At 42.4% G+C, this 23,036-nt stretch overlaps 1 protein-coding gene across 1 annotated transcript in view; it reads right to left on the bottom strand.

Moving 5' to 3' along the window:
- The window catches only part of RNF217 (ring finger protein 217), a 46,702-nt gene that overhangs the window by 21,349 nt on the left and 2,317 nt on the right, over positions 1-23,036 (bottom strand). Inside the window, exon 2 of the mRNA XM_081187753.1 lies at positions 8,780-9,013. Within this exon, the coding sequence (XP_081043879.1) occupies positions 8,780-9,013 (234 nt within the window). The remainder of the gene's footprint in view (positions 1-8,779; positions 9,014-23,036) is intronic.

Here is a 23,036-nt window from a genome sequence, read left to right as displayed (position 1 = left end):
AATGGGGGATGGCGAAGAATGCCACACTAATGGCTTTGATAATTTTGCAGCTTCTAAGCCAAACCAGCAGTGCATTCATAGAGAAATGCAGCATAAGAGGCATCAACTGTTAGCAAACAGTTTGCTGATTACTGAACTTATTGGCTGGCAGGCCAGTCTGCAGAAAAGGTTTGGAAACTAGGGTGTGGGCACTGAATGCTAAATTTCCAATATGGATGATTTAGCCCCCCCCCCCCCCATAATCCTGCTACATCCCTTTTACTTTCTTTGAAATGTCTCTAAACAACAGTAAGGCAACTATAAGGCACTTAGCTCAGGAAAGCTGGCCTAATACAAACTTAAGATGGAAGCTGTGTTTAACTAACAGCGCCACATTAAAAAATAATAATAAACTAAAATCCCCAGCTGCTTATCGGGAAGGCCAGCATTTTCAACATTCCTTACACTGGGCATTATCATGAAGCTCTGAATTTAAGATTAAGGGCAATAACAAGACATTGCAGATTCTCCACCTCATGAAAGGAAAAATATCCTTTTCAAGGCTCCATCCTGAAACAGGATCCTTGGAGTTCTGTCGAGGCTTCATGGATGGAGAGAAGAGTTTTAGAAGCAGCGGAAGGACAGGAGGAACATTTCCCCCCCCCCCACCACCTGAATGAGGCCTTCCCATGCTGTGCTATATGGTACTGTATTGCACATTAAAAGCTGTAAAATGGGGAAAGGGACACTACTGAAATTTAGCTCTATTTCTCCATAATATCTGAATTGGGAGAAGCTGTACTGCTCCTGGGCTAGAGCCTGGATGCAGTATTGGGATAAATGAGGGGAAATGAACTGAGCTTGAATCTTGTCAAAACAGAGGCTCTGTGGGTGAGTGGTTCTCATGTCTGGGAAACTGAATGATTGCTACTGTAGACGTGGTTGTGCTCCCTCTGAAAGAGCCACTATGACAACTGGGGTGCTGCTGGATCCAGCTTTGTCACTGAAGGTCCAAGTGGCTTTCTAGTTAGGATCACCTTTCACCGGCTCTGGCTGCTACAACAGCTGTGACTGTTCCTGGATTGGAATAACATGAGCCCAGAACTCCCAAGCATTTGTAACCTGAAGACTGAATTACTTCAACACACTCTTATCTGGGGCTTCCCTTGCACTTGGTCCTGAAACTCCAGGTAGTGCAAAATTCTACAACATGATTGCTAATAGGAGCAGAAGTCTGTCGGCATATCACATCTGTGCTCAAAAATGTGCATTGGCTGCTGATTCATTACCGGGAAAAGCACAAGCTATTACTATTGGTATATAAAGTCCTTAATGACTTAGGATCAGTTTGCTTCTGGAACTACCTCACTCTGTATGTGCCTATTCAACCACCACAGTCTGTGGAGCTTGCATTCTTATAAGTGCTACACAATGTTTGTTGAACATTTGCAAGGAATTGCTCCTTTAGTGTGGCAGCCCCTGGGGCTCTGGAACCACTTGCCTATTGACATCAGGTGAGGCGCCTTCACAACACTGTTTTAGACACTGTTTCTGTTTGAGTGGACTTATCAAGACACATAAGTTGGTAACGTTTGTTGCAAATGTTTTACTGACGTTTATGTATGTTTTCAAATTATATTTATGCATATTTGTTTTTAACCAATTTGTGCATTTTAGTCTACTTTTAAATATAACTGTATACAACTAGGAGAACTTTTTTTTTAGCAAATTGTTTATACATTTCCAAAACAAAATAAATAAATAAGATTATTTGGATGACTAAAGATGATTTGCCAACCTCTAATAAGTATTATAAAAGTACTGAATATATCTGATTCCATACATCTCCTTCCCACTACAGTGGTACCTCGGGTTACATACGCTTCAGGTTACATACGCTTCAGGTTACAGACTCCGCTAACCCAGAAATAGTGCTTCAGGTTAAGAACTTTGCTTCAGGATGAGAACAGAAATCGGGCTCCGGCGGCGCGGCAGCAGCAGCAGGAGGCCCCATTAGCTAAAGTGGTGCTTCAGGTTAAGAACAGTTTCAGGTTAAGTACAGATCTCCGGAACGAATTAAGTACTTAACCCGAGGTACCACTGTAATATTATTTATTTGAGCCTCTGTAGCTAATGAGAAACAGATAATTTTTTCATTTCTCATCTACAGGATATACTTCCTACAATAATTCAGTGGCAGGCTTCAAGAAAAGAAGGAATCCGAGCTTCCATTGTTCAGCATCTACCAAGTACAATGAGAAAGTTCTCCCTGCCCTTCTATATTGACTTTTCCTCTGACGAAAGAGAATCCCACAGAGTTCATAACAGAGCCTGTCTGCTGGATACTTCAGCAGGCATCCTTGGTGTTCTATTTCTAAAAGCATGCAAGCACACCAAGCCTTCACTTCATCTGTCACCTGCCTTTGTGGTATAGGTTGCAAAAAGGCAGAAATGTACAAAGATAGACTACAAATAAGAATTAAAATTAAACTTATGGGCTAGGCAGAAACGGAATACCCCCCCCAAAAAAAAAATCTGCCTACACAAGAAATTACTGCAATACAAGTCCATTTTTAGTTTGTGCAGTATAATAAAATATGGAACGCGATTGTTGTTCCGACTCCCACTGTTGCTCTGCTGGTTTTATATATGGCAGGTAAAGGGTATATGCAGTCCTCCAGCATGACCAATGGCCAGGGATGATGGGCACATGTCCTACACTCCTGCTGTCTGGAGACTTTTTGTCTTCTAGTTGCTACCAGCAGCTCTCATGCACTGTGGGACAAAGAGGGTTTCACTTGAGTTATGACTAAGAAAAATGCTCACCATAGTAAATACAGGGAATTCTCTAAGGCAAAACTGGATCAAAAGCAAGCCAGGATATTTACAACTTCTGAATCTTATTTTAGAAATAAATATGAACAGTGATATTACTACAGCAGACATTTAATCTAACTTTCTCACCACACCTCTCTCATCACACCTCATCACAGCTTACCAGAGGACATGGGAGTCACAAAAAGCATGAAATTCTGATTGTGGACAGAGAGCAATTTGAAAAAGCATTATCAGGATTCTGACACAGCACCTCCACTGTCTCCCAAAGGATACAGATAGTGCATACATTATTTAATGTTACAATTATATTTATATATCACGAAAAAGAAGACCATAACATACATCCTACCTAAAGACAGTTGCATAGTTCAGACTTCATAAAACAATCCTCTGAAAGATGGTTTCAAGGCTCAGGTACATAATGTGGCTCAATGTGCTCTCTCTTCCATTTTTATTTGAGTGTTCTGTTCTCTACTTCCTGGTTTTCTTAAAACACAGTTCGTCATAATGTCCAAATTGGCAAACTCTAGCTTGTAAATGTGTATGTCCTGACAATCTGTGGCTAGAGAAAGTCAGGATATAGAGAAGGGAACCGCAAGCTGGGAGGGGGAGGAGAAAGCACACAAACCTTTGGCACACTTCCAAGTTCCTAAATTTAATTAACTCTCCAGGTTTGAGGGCAGACCTGCTACTTTATATTTAATTACTTTATTCAGATCCCCCTTTTCAATTTCCACAGCAGTCTTCAGATAATAAATTACAGTAATAAAGCACAAAGATAGACAGAACATAAAACAATTATAAAACACAGCAACCTTAAAAGCAGTCTTTTGAAATGGCACAAAATTGTCATAAAATGCCTTCAGGAGTCAAAAAATGTATGCAACACCCCCCATGAGAAATGGAAAGAGAGCAAGAGAGCTCCCTGGGGAGAAAATTCCACAACTGTACTGCCTCTCACTTGAAGTCCAGTCCCTGGCAATCACCCAATCAAATATTTGTAAATGATAGGCCTATCATTTTTTAAGCTATAAATAGTTCTAACACAGCAACTGACTTCATTAATATCCACACAGAAATATGAACCCAAGACCCACACACAACCTGCAAGGTTGGGCGGCAATGTTTCCTGCCAGTCACACCTGAAAGCTCCAGACCAGGCACCCCCAACCTTCGGCCCTCCAGATGTTTTGGACTACAATTCCCATCATCCTTGACCACTGGTCCTGTTAACTAGGGCTCATGGGAGTTGTAGGCCAAAACATCTGGAAGGCCGAAGGTTGGGGATGTCTGCTCCAGACACACAGGCACATTGCTGCTATACAAGATCTGGCAAGGCTAAGTACACTCCATTCCTAGTTGATCAAGCATTCTAGGTATTTATTCTATGTGCAGGTGTGTACTGAATGCAGATTCTAACTTCTAAGACTATGTATGCCATCTCCAGTCTGTGCTTGAAAGGGTGGAGTGTAAGTCATATAAATAAATGGAAAGAAGGACTCACACATTGTTTCTGGTTTAAACCATACAAAAGTAAAGAAAGGGATGGATCCAGGCTTAGTTATGTTTTCCATTGAAATCAACCAGAGTTAAAATCAATGGGACACACGTTAAACAGTACTAAGTCAAATTGGTATCAATGGGTCTGCTCTAATCATGATCAAATCTGGATTCAACCCATGGAAGATGGCAGCAATAAACACTGGAATGCATTTAGATACCTTTAAGCTATCCAGTTATACAATGCACTTTAATCTTATTACATCAGTCCCCAATCTCGCATTATGCTGCTCTTTACATTGACATAACTTAATGGAACAAGTAAAGCAGCAGAATGTAATTTGAAATATGGACCAGGAGCGAAAATTCAAAAGGAGTTAGAATCGAATCACTGTCATTCACCAAATCAATATGGAAATGCAGAACTCAAATCTGGTCAGCCATGAATTTGCTGGGTGACTTACTGCAGCCTCAGTTCCCTATCTGCCAATGATAAGGAGAACAAAAGTGTTTTGTATGAGCACCATACAACAGCAACAACAAAAAGAAAGGTAAAGGACCCCTGGACAGCTAAGTCCTGTCAAAAGTGACTATGGGGTTGTGGCGCACATCTCGCTTTCAGGCCAAGGGAGCCGGTGTTTGTCCACAGACAGCTTTCCGGGTCATGTGACCAACACGACCAAACCGCTTCTGGCATGACGGAACACTGTGACAAGTGCCAGAGAATACGGAAACACTGTTTACCTTCCTGCCACAGCAGTACCGATTTATCTACTTGCACTGGCATGCTTTCGAACTGCTATGCTGACAGGAGCTGGGACAGAGCAATGGTAGCTCACCCTGTCACAGGTATTTAAACCGCCGACCTCCTGATCAGTAAGCCCAAGAGACTCAGTGGTTTAGACCACAGCGCCACCCGCTAAAATCATTTGCTAGGGTTTTACTTGCCAATAAAAACATTCCATATCATAGAAAAACCTTGGCAAAGAGCTTGCACGTATTCTTCTTAGCTTTATGGTACTTGTGCCACAAAGATTTTCTTACCAACTGCTTTCAAAGCCAAGCATTCTACAACATTTACTCACATTGTTCATGTAAAACTCACCTACATACCAGTAATCTGAACAGGATTTATGCAAATATTATCCTTGCCCAAGATTCTACACCAGTGATTCCCAAACTTTCCTCCTTACAGGCCACTTGCAAATGCCTGAGGGTCTTTGTGGACCACTTAATAGTTTTTCTACCTGTTGTAGCCATTGTAATACACTTCAGTAGATGCAGTATGGTTTTTAATTGCATTTTAATTGCTTTTTTCATTTCTTATATATTATATTTTATCATATCATATTGCAATTGGAATTCATAGCAATAAAAATACAATCAAAAATCAATATGAGTACCGTATTTTTCGCACCATTGGACGCACTTTTTTACTCTTAAAAAGTAAGGGGAAATGTCCGTGCGTCCTATGGAGCGAATGTGTGGCCCCTTGAGCCAAATTGCCGGCGTGCGGCACACTCTTGGACTGGTCTTTGGTAGTGGTGGTGGAGCCGCGCTCCCCTGCCGGCAGCCTCGGCTTCCCCCTGCAGCCCCGGGAAGCTTTGGAGGAACGGGAGGGCTGTGCGCCCATCCCCCGCGCTTCTGGGCTGCTGAATGGGGGAGGTGGGGAGAGCCTCACTTCTCCGCCGGCAGCCCTGGCTTCCCTCTGCAGCCCCGGGAGCTTTGGAGGAACGGGAGGGCTGTGCGCCCATCCCCCGCGCTTCTGGGCTGCTGAATGGGGGAGGTGGGGAGAGCCTCGCTTGTCCGCAGGCAGCCCTGGCTTCCCTCTGCAGCCCCGGGAGCTTTGGAGGAACGGGAGGGCTGTGCGCCCATCCCCCGTGCTTCTGGGCTGCTGAATGGGAGAGGTGGGGAGAGCCTCGCTCGTCCGCCGGCAGCCTCGGCTTCCCTCTGCAGCCCCGGGAAGCTTTGCAGGAACGGGGCTGTGCGCCCATCCCCCGCGCTTCTGGGCTGCTGAATGGGAGAGGTGGGGAGAGCCTCGCTCGTCTGCCGGCAGCCTCGGCTTCCCCCTGCAGCCCCGGGAAGCTTTGGAGGAACGGGAGGGCTGTGCGCCCATGCCCCACACTCCTGGGCTGCTGAATGGGAGAGGTGGGGAGAGCCTCGCTCGTCTGCCGGCAGCCTCGGCTTCCCCCTGCAGCCCCAGGAAGCTTTGGAGCAAGGGGAGGGCTGTGCGCCCATGCCCCACACTCCTGGGCTGCTGAATGGGGGTGGGGGGGTGCTGCTCTGCCAACAGCCTGCCTTCCCCTCAAGGTTTGGAGCAGTGGGCAGGCTGTGCGCCCATGCCCCACACTCCTGGGCTGCTGAATGGGGGTGAGGGTGCTGCTCTGCCAGCAGCCTGCCTTCCCCTCAATGTTTGGAGCAGCTGGCAGGCTGTTCACTGAGAGAGGGGAGGAAGAGGACGGAGAGGAGGGGGACCAAGAAGCTGGGTGATGAGGTACCATAGGTTGCCGTGAGTGGAGAGTGATGGTAGAGGGCAAAGGAGAGGGAGCAGTGAAGGGGAGAAATGTCAGACGTCACCTGAGGAGTTTGGGTGAAAGGGATGGAGAGGAGGAGGCTGGAAAAGGGGACTGTTCTGCTTGGGGGGGGGGAGAAAAAAGTGGGGGAAAGGAAAGCCTCCCAAGCCTGCCGCTGAGAAGCTCTGCTTGGCTGTTTCTTGACTGTAATTCAAGTAAAGGGAATGTTTGCGAGCAGCTGGCAGGCTGTTCGCTGAGAGAGGTGAGGAAGAGGATTGAGAGGAAAAAATGTGGCATTAGCAATGCTTTGGATGGATACGACGATGGTATTTTACATGAAGATAGCGAAGAAAGTGATGTCAGTGACTGTGAGCAACTGAGCTTCATAAATTCTGACTTTAGCAGTGATGAGTTCTTGGGGTTCACAGAAGACTAGAAGAGTACTCAAACCTTAAAGTCTCTCTTCATTTGTTAATGACAGTGATGATGGTTCTTAATGCCATTGTTGACTGCTGTTCACTTTACATGGCTGTAATGTGATTCTGATATACCGGTTGTTTATTAAATACAGTAGTTTATACAACATTTGATTCAGAATATTTTTTCCTTGTTTTCCTCCTCTAAAAACTAGGTGCGCCCTATGGTCGGGTGCGTCCAATGGAGCGAAAAATATGGTATTTAATGTGATGGATGTGCCATCTCCCATCTTCAAACACAAATTGACAGACATGCCACAGACCACCTAAATGAAGCTCACCAACCACTGATGGTCTACAGGCCACAATTTGAACTCAACTATACAGCTGCAAAAAAAAAAAAAAAAGGCCAGTAGCACCTTAGAGACCAACTAAATTTGTTCTGGGTATAAGCTTTCATTTTATTTATTTTTTGTTTATTTCGAATGCATCAGACCAACACGGCTACATATCTGAAGCTGCAAATAAAAAGTTTTAAATGTGTTGTAAAGTGCAATATAAATATATGACACTAGATGGTGACAGTGAGCTATGCAAAATTCAATGTATTTTTCAAAACTTTTTTTTAAAAAAGCATTTTCACATTTTTTATATGTTTGTAGATTCCACCTTTGAGAATCCCTGTTCTACACCAATGTCTACATATTAACGGGAGAAAGATGGGAATACAGACTAGCTATATAAACAGTAATAATAGGTAATATTCCATTGTGGAACCTGCACAGTAGACTTGCACTTGCACGAATGGGACTTATCCTTCCTGTGTCCCCCAAATTTTCTCTGAAGGTGTGAGGAACCCTCTGGAAAAGATGGGGGCCTAGGGAACTACAACAAGAAGTAGATGAAGGGTGAGACCTCTTGTGTTCATTGGCATGACATTGGATCTCAACCAATACAACAGACTTTTGGTCAGTCAACAAAACAGTTTTACAAGTCTTGAACACTGTATTTACACAGACAGGGCCCCTCAATACAGACTTATTTCAGTACTCCTATTTAATTACTGAGAACCAGGGCACATAAGAGAAGGTGGCCCATAATTAAGAGCCAATCAACAAGTGCTTGGCCTTAAGAATTTCTAAGTTAGCTTCCACTGCAGTTATCAAACGGCATAGCTAAAACCTACAGAAAGTTCAACCATGGATACATGTAACTTAATACTTACTGAAAAGTATGGTGGTATTCACCTAATGCTTGGTGGAATGTAGGAACTGCCAGACTTCGTGAAATATTTCAGGCAGCATGGTTAATTCAAAATAAACAATAAAGAAAGGAACTAATAGGTTAACTGGCCAGCTACTCTAGAAAGCTGACTAGTAAGGGGTATGAAACTACAGATTTGTATTCTAAAAGCACATCTTACATTAGGTTCCAGTAAGAGAAGAAAGCCCATTTAATGCCCACCATATCCTGGCCTACTTTTGCAGCTCACAGCTGTGCCATCTAATCCATAGCTTTGGTGAGCATGCTCACTTTGTACTTGTTCTCCATTTTGGTAGGGGTTGGAATGTGGCCTCTCCTCCTGAAGGTTGTAAAGTGCTTGCATTGAGGGCATGGCTTGGTGCTCGAGCCAATACGGCCAAGTTCCAGGAAGTACTTATATTTGATGATGTCATCATGTGGCAAGTTGTAGAGGACAGTTGTTTCATCCAGGTGTTCGCTACACTCTGTTATGGGACATTGGATGTCTGCTTGCCCCACCTGCACCTGCAAATAAACACAAGAGCTGTGATCAAACAGGTGTGGACACACAAATAATAACTGGACACCCAATTCCACACCAAGTTCCAGTACTTAACTTGTAAATAGATAACAAACATGAATATAGCATGGCTTTACACTTAACTGCACACAATGCAGTTGTGAAATTACTTCATTTTTAACTTTTACAGGAAATATGAAAGCCCAAATAACAAACTATTTTTATTTTGAAGAAAGAAACTGATGTTCTTATAATTCATCTGTTTTCAAGGGATTTTAAGTTAATACTGGTTCAGAGCAAATGTTCTCTCATCAATGCATACCAGCATTTTCAACCTATAACAGCACATCTTCATAAACACCTTTTAGGTTATCAGCTGATTAAGATCCAAGAGAAGGAAGCCTCTCTGTAGTTCAAGCGCTTTATCTTAAATGATCTCAGAATGAACTTTTTAGCTCCCTAAAAATTACCGTATTTTTCGCTCTATAACACGCACCCGACCATAACACGCACGTAGTTTTTAGAGGAGGAAAATCCGTAGGCATGCCACCCATAGGCATTTCCTCCATAACACACACAGACATTTCCCCTTACTTTCTAGGAGGAAAAAAGTGAGTGTTATGGTGCAAAAAATATGGTAATTAATTCTTAATCATACACAACTTCAAAGTATATGAAATCTAGAGTTTGATCCAATTTTCTTTTCTTTGGTGCTGTGTGGTGGATCAGCAGCTTAGCATTTCTCATTTGGCACAATCAGTAATAGTAATTTCCATAGCCTATAATGCCTCTTACCAGTGCATCTGTGATTCTGTACTGAATCAGAACATCAAAGATACACCCATGATACTGCTTGTTATGCTGCAGTTACACTGAACGAAGTTGCAAATCTAAAGTAAATCCAGGAATTCAAAGTTTGTGAAATAAGGCTAATCATCTGTACAACCTTTACTCTAACTGTAGTAGAATGAAGGCACAATGTGCATGAAGGTACAAGCATCTTATGCGAAAGCTGCTCATATACAAGTTGTTTAAGCACAGGAATTTAATTTCTGAAATGTGTATCTAAAATTAAACACTTACAGCTTTAGCACCTGTATGGTTGGGAATTCCCCCAAAAGCAAGCATTCATCCAACCACTTTAAGCAACTGCAGGCTGCTTGCCAAGCACAATATTTAAATCCTAAATGTTTATGCCAAGGGAAATTGTCTTCTACAGCCAATGCTTAACACAGGTACAGTCCCCTTTGTTAGGACTGCAATTTCCCTTTCAGTCGTCTTTCCATTTTGATGACACATTTCCACAACAACATTTGCTTCTCAGGACTTCCAAGTTCTTTCCACCACTATACAGCCAGCCAGTAACTCTGGAAAAGAGCCAACAACTAGTGGGACACAATAAGACAACCAAATACAAAGCCATGCCAAATTCAAGCTGCAAACATTCCTTTGCAGCTATGGCTTGAATTCAGTGCAATTTGAAGCTTTTCCTGTCTCATGCCTGACGTCATATGGATGGACAGGTGAGCAGGGTTGGGTAAAATGAGCAAGCAGAACAAAGGTAAACATAATTAGGCTGTGGGCCAGAGGTTCCCCACTGCTGCAAATGAGGATCCAGCCCCCCCACTGTATTAACGTCACAAGTTTCAAGCTCTATATAGAGATCTAACTATAACTAATGCACAAAATGCTCCCCTGTGTATCACTGTACACCTTGAGTGTTGGGCTTAGTAAGCTCGTTGCCTAGTAGTTGCTATCCTGCCCAAATAAATGACTAACTTAAATCCCGAAATAGTTTCCTCCTGTTATTTTTTTATACTCAAAGCCAGTGATTTTGAACACGAATCCTTGAATATGGCACTCAGTGCCAGTGGGAACTAGCACCCAACCTCTCTCAGACATGGAGAACAAGACCAACATGAAAATCACGAAACAGCTTATTTAAGGCAGCAGTCACATAATGCCCCAGAAGTGTTTCTAAATTTAGCAGTGTACCAATACACCAAACTGCACTGCACTTTGTTAGCACCTAAGACTATCACGGTCTCAGAACTTCATAAAATTTAAAAGTAGCTTATTTTCTATTATAACATCAGATATTATCTTTGAATTAGACAGTCACTATAGGTCCTTTTTCAGCTAGACTGCAATTGCACATTAACAGATGTCCAGCTAATAAATTGACAAGATTTAGCCAAAATATTCCAACACAAAAGAATAACAACTGTAACATGGAACTCTGGTTATATCTGGGGAGTCTTTATGGAGATGTTGGAAGACTAACATGTTAAGGAAAGAAAGCAGACGACAGCGGGGGAGAGCAACAGGGGACAATAGCTTAGGATGATTTAACATTAATGTGTAGTAGATGGGTACAACCATAAATCAAGTGTAAATACTATTTACACCGCAGGTTTTCCCCCTAGCTAGCATGAAATCATATGGTAGATATTGAAGTGAGTATTAAGCAATGACAGTACCTTGACCCTCGTGGTCAGAGGAGCTCTACCAGTTTTTCTGTTGTGGTGCCTAGCTATTGTTCTACCAGCTGATATTCACTAGACCCTCTTTATTGTTTCAGGAGACCAGTAAAAACATCACTCTATTAATTTCAGTGGGTCTACTCTAAGTGTGATTAAGTTGGCTACTTCTTTGGTTAGTTAAGAAGGCCTCTGGCTGAGCACTTCGTTTGACTGAAAGCTTTTGAGGTTTTTGTTATTGCTGTCACTAGTTGCTACTGTTGTTAACATCAACAAACTAATATGATGGTTTTTATTATACCTTTTAGCTTTTCTTGATTTGTCAGCATCATGGACTTTTAAAAGAAAGATAATATAGATAGATAGATAGATAGATAGATAGATGATAGATAGATAGATAGATAGATAGATGATAGATAGATAGATTAGATATAGATAGATAGATAGATAGATAGATTAGATAGATTAGATAGATATAGATAGATGATAGATACAGTGGTACCTCGGGTTACATACACTTCAGGTTACATACGCTTCAGGTTACAGACTCCACTAACCCAGAAATAGTACCTCGGATTAAGAACTTTGCTTCAGGATGAGAACAGAAATCGTGCTCTGGCGGCACGGCGGCAGCAGGAGGCCCCATTAGCTAAAGTGGTGCTTCAGGTTAAGAACAGTTTCAGGTTAAGAACGGACCTTCGGAACGAATTAAGTACGTAACCAGAGGTACCACTGTAGATAGATAGAATATATATATATATATATCTATAGAGAGAGAGAGAGACCCTTAATGTGTAGCTGTATGTGGAAGACTGCCACCAGGAAAAACTGAAAACATAGAAGCACAGGATGCTAATTTTTACAGAGTCAGGCTATTGGCCCATCTAGATCAGCTCACCAGGATTTTGGGATGGGTTGTCTCCCAGTCCTACCCTGATATAACAGGGATTGAACCTGGAACTTTCTGAATGCAAAGCAGATGCTATACCACTGAGCTATTGCCCTTCCCCAAAAGGGAAAGGCGGGGTGAACTCCTTTCATCAAACCACTTTCATAGGGAAATCAGACACCTTTTTCTGTGGAAGGAGTTCTCTCTAGTGGGGTAGGATTGCCATCACCAAGGGAAAGAAACCCATATCCATGGTCATCTGTTGAGATTCCTGCATTGCTGGGAGTTGGATGAGATGACCCTCAGGGTCCCTTCCAAATCTACAATTCTATGATTCCACCTAAATCCTCATACTTGTCCAAACCCCTTCTCACTACACAGTACCTTCCTTCCTGGAGAGTTTCTAAGGTAACTTTGCTCCCTAGTTCTGAAATGAACAGGGCTGCTAACAGCATGAAAGCAGACAAGATAATGCAATACTATTCCAGTATACATCCTTGCGCTATTTCGGTCATCAAACTCCACATTAAAATATTCTGAAAATTGGTTGTGCATGTAGCAGGAAAACCCCAGGAAGTTAGATTTCTGTTAATAGCAATCCTTGAAAAGTACACGTTGCAAATACCATCTGGATGTGACTAAGGCATATGAAATAGTATCCAGATCTACTCTCTACAGGAACAAGTGAATTTAGTGCACTAGACTGAGCTCTGGAAAAACAATCCTGAATCCAGTAAAGTCCCAAGCTGTGAGCCTGGATTAAAAACCAAACAAAAAACCTCACACACTTCCAAAACAGCACTTATGCCTTATTTGGTTTAAGTAATTGCCCAAGAACATGTAAAAAATAAGAGGTGTCAGGGAGGAAACAGAATATACAGACTAGATACAATGTTCATTTTTTTGTTATTGGAAAAACAATGTACTCCATAGGCACATAAAACCATATTGCTAAGTGTACTCTTTACACAATGATATTTTAGGCATCTGTTCGTATGCACAGAGGCAACTAATTCTTGACAAGTTGAGATGACATACAGAAGTTTTGTCTGGAGAGGCTGATAAGATTATTTGTTTTCCATCCCCAGTCACATGGATTCTAGACCTGAAGATTCCTGGGCAGGCAAACAATTCCTCCAGATGTTCAACTGGAAAACAGTTCTTTCTGAATGCCAAAACAATGTATCTGATGTTGGAGAAATGTTTTCTGCGGTTTGGGTGTTCTGGTAAATAGGATTTGTCTGCGTTCATTGACATTTCCTAGGCCACTAGAAGGATGACACATATGGACATTACAAAACATTCTGTTGATGGAATTGTAGGAATGTTGTACCATCCAGGAAAGGAAAGCTGTTGTCTTAAAATAATATCTGTGTCCTCCACACAGTTTTTCTTTCCAACGCCTGCCTGAGATGAAAGATACTATATCACATCCTGCAAAGGCACGGAGGAAGAGAAGCAGGCCAGCCATATCGGCTGGAAGGGGTGAATGTACACAGAGGATAGGCAGATATTAAATCAGGGGTAGGCAACTTCTGGTACTCAGCTAGCATGGCCAATGGTCAGGGACGATGAGGGTTATAGACCAGCAAAATCTGGAAGGCCAGAGGGTTCCCCAACCCTGTGCTAAAGTATCTCCCAGCTCCACTTTCAACCACAGCTAAAACACAATCAGTTCAGTTTACTAACAACTTACTTGTGGTCATCAGTCAATCTGTAAGAAAAACCTTACATCAGATTCCTCATACAATGAGAATGAGATGGGGAGTAGGAATTACTTCACATGACATATAACTGACATGAAATTCACTTGCATAATCTTCATGAACACAAATGTAGTTTAAGAAGACTTTCCTATGGTATCATGAGGCTTGCTATCAAACTGTGCCTTTCATGAAGCTTTAGTTTTGAGTTTTGGATTTTTCTCTTCTTATATTAAAGTGGCGGGGGACGGACTTCCCATTGTGAGGAACAGAGAACACGAGGTTTTGGAGGCAAGCAGGATGCCACATGCATTCATTTCCTGACCCACGAGACCTCAGCAATTGCACAATCTGCACTACACATCCACTGTCAAAATGAAGCAATGTCTGAAGTTCTCGGGGATGGCATCTAAATTGTCTCCTGCAATTACTGCATCTGTCTGGGTGTCTATAGAAAGTCTGGTAGCTCTGATGTTATTAGTTTACATTACAGCAATTATCTTCTCAGCCACAAACTTCAAAAAAATAATCAAAAACAATTCATGCAATTTTATAAAGGAAAAATCTGTCAGTGTAATACTGCTGCCAAGTTTTAGTTTTCCTTAGAAAGCTAGCACTGAGATTTCAAGGTATTAAAGCAAGACCTGGATCATGTGAAAACCAGGCAACCTATTTAACAGGAAACCTATTAAAAAGATATTTAGAATCCAAATATTTCTTACTGGGTTGGATCAAGACCTTAATTATTCTTAGAACAGACCCACGAAAATCAATGGTACTTGACTGACTAAAGATCTACTGATTTCAGCACATCTACTCCAAGCATAGCCAAATACAGAGTCAGCCCACTACATGTCTCCACACACTCAAATATGTAGCATTCATACTCAGTGCTAGTGGCCCTCAGGAAAATGGACACATGCATAGTAAAAAGGTTCAGATGCTTCTGCAAGGAAAAGATTTTGGAAGAAGAAGAAGAAGAAGAGTTTGGATTTGATATCCCGCTTTATCACTCCCCTTCAGGAGTCTCAAAGCGGCTCACATTCTCCTTTCCCTTCCTCCCCCACAACAAACACTCTGTGAGGTGAGTGAGGCTGAGAGACTTCAGAGAAGTGTGACTGGCCCAAGGTCACCCAGCAGCTGCAAGTGGAGGAGCGGAGACACGAACCCAGTTCCCCAGATTACGAGTCCACCGCTCTTAACCACTACACCACACTGGCTTGAAAATTTTTGAGTGGAAATATCACTGTTAGAACCACTCTTAGCAGAAGGCAACAGCACACTTGAGCTTTTCCCTCCCCCCTTGTGCAAATTAATTGAAACAAACAATGTAGTTTATTGTACAAAGCTCACATATACATGTACAAAACTCACATATACGTACATTAGTAACAGATATGACCTCCGCTATTTTTAAGCAGTATTTGAACACGGTTTGGCATGGAGTCTACTAGTTTCGAACAGTCACTGTTGATTTTCGAATCCCTGTACCACACTTGAATCAGTGCCTGAATGAGCTTCTCCATAGTTGTACAGTCTACAGCAGAGAGGCGACTTTTGCATACAGCTCACAAATTCTCAATGGGGTTTATGTCCAGGGAATTCCCTGGCCAATCAAGTACCTGTATTTGCTGCTCTGTCATGAATTTCTTCACCACTTTCGATGTGTGACAGGAGACTAGGTCCTGCTGCAATATCCCAGTACTGCCAGGATCCCTCTTTTCCAGCTCTGGAATAACTCTCTTTCATAGAACCTCAATATATTGTGGTGAGTGCATCATTCCTTCTATTGGCCGCAGGCTTCCGACACCATAACGATCAACTGACTTTTCGTGTTTGTTTTGAGTACAGGCTTACGAGTAAGATAGAAAACATGCTTTGCTTCAATTAATTTGCACATGTACTTTTGAATTCTGATGCCTGAGAAACTTTTCCTGTTCTACAAGATCCTTTAAAAACGCTTTATGTTGTTGTTGCTGCATTATGCATGTTTATGTAATTAATTATAAACTAGATGGTATAATTAATAAGAGCTGATTTAGTGTAGTGGCCGGAGTGCACAGGGAAGGCCCAGGTTCAAATTCACTCAGCCATGAACTCCTTAAAGAAGTGTGGGGTAATAACTGTGTCAATTATTAGACAGCCCTAGTGTAATAAACTCTAACATGTCCTTTGTCTAGCCTTGGGGTGGCACAAGTTTCAATACGAAAGAAATTGGAGATAATAGTAAAATACCATGCTATGTCACAGAGCAGCATTACATCAATGAAACACACAAGGTGGTCAAACCAGAGTCAATTCAGTCATGTTACCTATGGGGTTCTAGTTTTGATAGGGGACAGGAAGCTAAAAGCAGCAAGATGGCACAGTAGCAAAGCTTCTTATCTGCAGATGAAAACTGCAAAAGCCTTCCACTAATCAGCTGCTGGGCATGTTCTCTCCCACCTACTGAGCCCAATGTGCATGCGGGTAGGAAAACAGGTCTGGTTAAAGAGGCTCTGCTGAAGCAGTGACTCAGCTTGTTATTTGCTCGGTGCTCAGAATCATGCCCAGCTGTACTTGATGAAGACGTGTACCTCTATCCCCAGCCCATGTCTGTTTTTCCTATGAATTTTCCTCTATGATGCTGCCTGTCTCTCTCTGCACCATGAATCAAGTATCGCCTAGTAGCATTTTAGTATGTCAACAAATATGGCCAGATTCAACTAGCAAGTCGCAATAGTGGAAGCCAATGCAAGGCCTTCCCCTAATACAACAGGTTTTTTTTTCACCCCCTCCTTTCCTTCTGGGAGTCCCCAAATTGGCTCTGATATATGTGTGTTGGGGGAACCCCAGAACAGCCCATGTGGCAGGGGGTGCGGAGAGGGGAGACTGAATGTCTGGCAAGCTGAATTGCTTGCACTGATGGAACAATCTGCTTAGCACCACAATGAATTCCTCCATGCAGACTATTTATTTCAAATGTTGATCTACTGCCTCTCATTAAAATCATACCGAGGCAGAGGATACTGTCAATACAAAACAGGAATTCAAAAACTATCCTATATGTAATAAAAACAATCCAATCCAACAAAATTCCATCCAGCACAGCCAACTCAGCTCTCTTGAGGAAGAGAGATGGAGGGAGGAAGTAGAGGAGCAACTTGGCACTGGGAAAAGGCAGTCCGAAAGAGGCGCCCAAACATTAAGCCCTAGCCTCTGCCAATACTATATGCCACCAATGGGAGCACAGTCTACAGCCCAAGAGCCGTGCACACATATCAATAAAAATAGATATTTTGGGGGGAACAGGGCGTTTCTGGTGTATTATAAAAAGGTATTTTGTATTGGGTAAGAGCTTTTTGTATATCTTTGGACAGATATGGGAGGGGGGAGAAAAAAGAAAGTGGGAGGCATCTAAAGAAAACTAGTGAGGCTGCATAGGGAGCTTACTTTCCATTATGAAATGGAAGGCAGGAAAAATCATGAAGAAAAAGTATACATGAGTAGCCAACAGTTGCAGGGAGAAGGTCAGGTGAGCCAAAGCTCAGAATGAACTCAGGCTTCCAAGAGAGGTTATAAACAATGAAAAAGGGTTATTTGGCTATGTTCGAAGCAAGAGGAAGAAGAAGCAAGTAGTGGGTCCCTTGCATGGAGAAATGTTATTGAGGACACAGCGAAGGCAGAACTGCTCAACACCTACTTTGCCTGTGTTTTCACCCAAAAGGAAAGCAGTGCCCAACCGGCTGATAACAGAATAAATGATGCAAGGAGGAAAGTACAGCCCAAGATAGGAAACAAGGTGGTAAAGGAACACAAGCTTAACATGAGTCCATAGTGTGATGCAGCAGCAGAAAAAGCTAATGCTATTCTGTTTCAACACTATGTTTCAACAACATTCAACAATAGTGTCCCAATCAAGGGAAGTAAAAGTACCACTCTATTCTGCATTGGTCAGACCACACCTGCAGTACCATGTCCAGTTCTGAGCACCACAATTTAAGATATTAGGATATTGACAAACTGGAATGCATTTGGAGGAGGGTGACCACTTGAGATTATAAAAGATCTGGAAACCAAGTTTTATAAGGAACAGTTGAAGGAGTTGGGTATGTTTTGTCTGGTACAGCGGAGACTGAAAGGAAAAATGATAGCCATCTTCAAATGTCTAAAGGGCTGTCACATGAAAGGTGGAACAAACCTGTTTTCTCCTACTCCGGAGGCTAGAACCTGAACCAATGGCTTCAAGTTACAAGAAGGCAGATTCCAACTAAGCATCAGTAAGAACTTTGACAATGGAACAGACTGCCTTGAGAAGTGGTGAACTGTCCTTGGCTGTTTTTAAGCAAAGGTTGGATGGCCACCTGTCATGTATGATTTGGTTGAAATTCCTGCATGGCAGGAGGTTGGACAAGATAATCCTCAGGGTTGCTTCCAACTTTACAATTCTATTATTCTATTCTATGAAAAAACAATGTATCATATATTTATCAGCCAGGGATGTAAAACAATTTTAGGTTATGTTAATGCATGAATAAACTTGCATTAAAGACTGGGTCTTTATTTTTATTCATTTAACAACATTTATAGACCACTTACTCAAACAAAAAGACCTCTAAAACAATATCTTGCTAATCTTTTTATCTGTTTTGGATTGTAAGCTCCTCAAGAAGGGATCCGTCTCTTACTCTGCAAAGCTTTGTGCTGCATACTGATGGCATTATATAAATAATAATAATAATAATAATAATAATAATAATAATAATAATGTGCAGCGCTTTGGTATATAAAGTTTTGCAGTGTAAATATTTACGCTTGGGCTAGCACTGCAGAACATCACGATAGAGGATACTGAAGAATATGCACCGTCAGAATAAACTGTGTCTATTTTAGAGCGAAAGCAGCTTCCCTCAGGCATTCAGCCTGAATGTGGAAAGGGGCAAGCAGTAATACACAGGCAAGCCGCACTCCCGCATTGCTGCTGCCTGCACAAGCCACACTCCCCAGTCACTGTGTGATCAGCATCCATCTGAAGGGAGCCACTGACCATGCACTGATTAGGCCAGGGGTCAGCAACCTTTTTCAGCCGTGGGCCGGTCCATCATCCCTCAGACCATGTGGTGGGCAGGAGTATATATATATATTGGGGGGGGGGGGAATGAACGAATTCCTATGCTCCACAAATAACCCAGAGATGCATTTTAAATAAAAGGACACGTTCTACACATTCTAAAAACACGCTGATTCCCGGACCGTCCACGGGCCGGATTGAGAAGGCGATAGGGCTGCATCCGGCCCCCGGGCCTTAGGTTGCCTTCCCCTGGGTTAGGTAGTGTTCTGATGGCCCAAGGATCAACTTACAAATTCCTGCTTGTGTTCAAACTACAGAGAGCAAGGGTATAAATTTAAGAGAGTTGTACATTCTGGGATATGAAACTAAAGAGAACACAGAAATCCTGTTTGTTTGCCCATCAATTCATTCTGTACATACATCCATGAAGTTTCTACTCTTAATAACTGCATTCGTGATCTTGATTCAATAAGCTTACAACTACGTTTTTCAGTCCTGCCAGAAGCTTTCCTTCTTTCTTCCAGTGCTGAACTTGAGTGGCACAAACATGACTGTTTTTCAAGCAACTGTGAAGCCTTATAAGTGACTAAAAATACACCTATTCTCAGTAGTCCATACTGAAGAATAACCTTAGTATAAATAACACCATTTATATAAAATAAAGCACTAGGCACACATACCTATGTGGCTGGTTGTTTTTAAATCGCAACACGAAATTAAAAGACATTTAACGTATTATAAAATTTATTTATTTATTCCCCGCCCATCTGGCTGGGTTTCCCCACCCACTCTGGGCAGCTCCCAACAGAATATTTAAAACACAATAAAACATCAAACATTTAAAAAGTTCCCTAAAAAGGAATGTTAAAAGCAACTTTTAAATGACAAATAACAGTCAATTAAAATTTGGTTTGAAACAGTTTATCATAGTACTCGGATCCACTTTTTATTGTGCAAACCGCTCTCTCCCTGTCCCTTAAACATTACCTTGCCATTCCAAGTTGCTGTAAATGTCACTCCTGATTTGGATCTTGAATCCATGTGTTAACTTTATGCAAGCTATTTAGGCCTGAGAGGCAGAATGTAAAGGAAGGGGCTGGCACGCAAGCCCCCCCCCCCCCTCTGAGGCATGCTGTAACTGTGTGTGGTAACCACACAATGGCAGGCAGTGGGGATGAGCATGCTAGTTCCATCTACTTCATCAACATTTTCATTGGCCCTCATGCAGGGCCCACCAGATACATTTTGCTGCCTCAGGGGAAGGACAATACTGTACTCCCCCATTTTGCAAATGAAAGCTGACCAGATTGGTTGGCAAATCTTACTTTGACACTGGCGGTGAGACCTCCACTGCACTCAAAGGCTGCAACTGTGGGGTGCAGAGCAGATCATATGGCACACCCATCTCTGTCCACTCCTTGCTCTTCTGCATTTGCCACCCGAGGTGGTTGCCTCAATCTGACTCATGGTAGAGCTGGCCCTGATTCTATGAGTTTAATGGCGACGGTCTGAAGCTGGGAGCCTCCTGTACTCAGAGTCCTGAATTTCTAAGGTTCTAAAATATACAGAGAGCCTGCCTGAGTCCATAAGGCTCCCAGCTTCAGACAGCCTCAGGGAGTTGGAAGGTGACAAGAACAAATAGGTGGAGCTAGCATGCTTATCTCACTCCCCCCTTGTGTGTTTACTAAATGAAGCTACAGAACATCCAAAAAGGGCTAGAGTGAATCCAAGTATGCTCCCTCCATGAGGAATACCAGGCATTTATCCTTATTCAAACTTTATATCTTGGTGATGATGTGCCAAGCTCTACAGTAAACACATGAACAGTTTCTAATTCTCAAGTCCCCAGAATGTACTAGTCCTTTACTAGCACTGTAAAAACAATCCCTTTGCCATTCCTGGCCTGAACAACCAGTCTTTTCCTACCACCTGCTTCAAGCCAGCACATGACCAACACATGTTTTCAAGTATGACACTTATAGAATGATATCATGCAGAATATTTTCCCTGCTTCCTCACCAAGCGATTCTGCTTAGTGAGCACATGGTTGTGTAGTGAAGCTGCCACAATTCTGTGCTTTTGGTATGAATCGAAAGGGCGGCCGGTTCCTTCATTCCTGCAAGCTCATCTCATTTCATAAAGTGATATTACTCCTGCCTTTCACCAGCCACAGAAAGCACGTGCCATAGTCTATGGAATAACACTAACCGAAATAGGGTTTATGAAAAGTGAAGCAGGTGCTCTTAACAAATACTCACCTTTCCAAACAAATACCCCCGCCCTTGCCTTCATTTAGATGCACAGCATATTCTCAGCTAAATATTTGCTCAAGTCTTTGCAAGACTTGGAACTATGGACTTAGCTGTGCAAAAGATTCTGTGCTGATGTGGGTCACTTTGACCTCCATGCATCAGCCCTGCTTGCCAGCACCAGTCCGCAGAGTACAAGTTCTCCAGCAGGTCAAACATCTGAAATACCATTCAGTTCATTTCCATGCATCTGGGGAATGAGATGCAAACTGATTAATCAGAGCAGAGGTGAAGAACCTTGGGATGAGGGACCAAATGTGGTCTATCAGGCCTTTCTATCTGGCTCTTGGGATTTTCACTAGACCACATCTATTTCCAGGCCACACTTCTTTAGTAGGACTGCTCTGTGTCTCAATGGCTTCTGCCTGGCTGACACATGTCCATGAACTGTGACCTCTAGCTTGTCTGGATGGAGATGTGTGTGTGCATGCAGAGACTCTCATCTTTTGCATGGCTGAAATGTGGCCTCTGGTACAAAGGAAATCATCAAATCTATGCCCACCTTTGCCCCTGACCCCACCTGTCACTGGTATGTGGTCCATGGAAGGTTTCCCATTAGAGTATGTGGTCCTTGGGCTATAAAGGATTCCTTACTCACTTTGAGCCTTACACTGGGAAAAAGATGTTTGGCTCTAATCAGCATTTTGTTCCATGCACACACACTGATGCTGACTTCTACCAGACCCTCTGAAAAGAAAATGTTTCTAAAGCAGTGAAAATCAGAAATCCAGGAGAAGTTCCCATTCTGTTCAGTTAAGTTCCTCCTTCCTCAGTAAAGGTGGAAAAGGGAAATGACCTGTCCACAATTAAACAAGGAATGGAAACAAAGAGGTATTTTGGTTTTCCATTTTGGTTATTTGGAAGAAAGGAACTGTGGATCAGGTAAAAAAAAATACACCCATTTTAGGACAGAGGCAAAGTTGAAGATTCAGAACTTTCAATCCTGGAAAAGTCTCACAACAGCAGAAAGAGTTTTGCTGGGCCCTGGGTCTATACTGCTAAATTTAAATTTAACTAAAACATCACTGCCTATCCTCCCTGGCACCATGTACAGGTACAGATGTGAAACTTTGTGGAAGAAAAAAACAGGTTTGTGGGGTGTGGTTTTTAAAAAACAACAAGGCTACTTTCCCCTTCAAATAAATTCCTTTGGACAAGTTGCTTAAGCCCTCTTCAGGTGTAGAAAAGACTCCCCACTGCAGAGGTTCAGCTCCCAACACATGGAGGGCTGTGGGAACAAGAATAGTGATGCTCCAGAGAGCCTCATGGTTTCTTGAAGGTGGGCTTTGAAAGATAGGATCAGCTTCCTAGCCATGTATGCAGACTCTTCCTCCCTCACCTTGATGCTTCCTCTAAAAATTGCCACAAATACCCAGTGAACAGACTATTTATACTGCGCCCTCTCTTGGTCAAATAAAGCATGGAATGCTCAAAGTTGCAAGTGGTGTGCAGTGCAACACTGATCTAACACATCATCGTTGCAGGCCGGGATTATTGAGAGATCAAATATGAAATACTTCTGAAATTGCAACATACTCAGCACTATTATTGCTTATGATATACAACTTGAACAAATTAAATACCAGTACCTTGCAAT

Source organism: Podarcis bocagei (assembly GCF_964188305.1).
Source record: "Podarcis bocagei genome assembly, chromosome: 3".
NCBI lineage: Eukaryota > Metazoa > Chordata > Lepidosauria > Squamata > Lacertidae > Podarcis > Podarcis bocagei.
The sequence above is the reverse complement of the archived record's forward strand: the minus strand, read 5'-3'. Positions and strand labels throughout refer to the sequence as shown.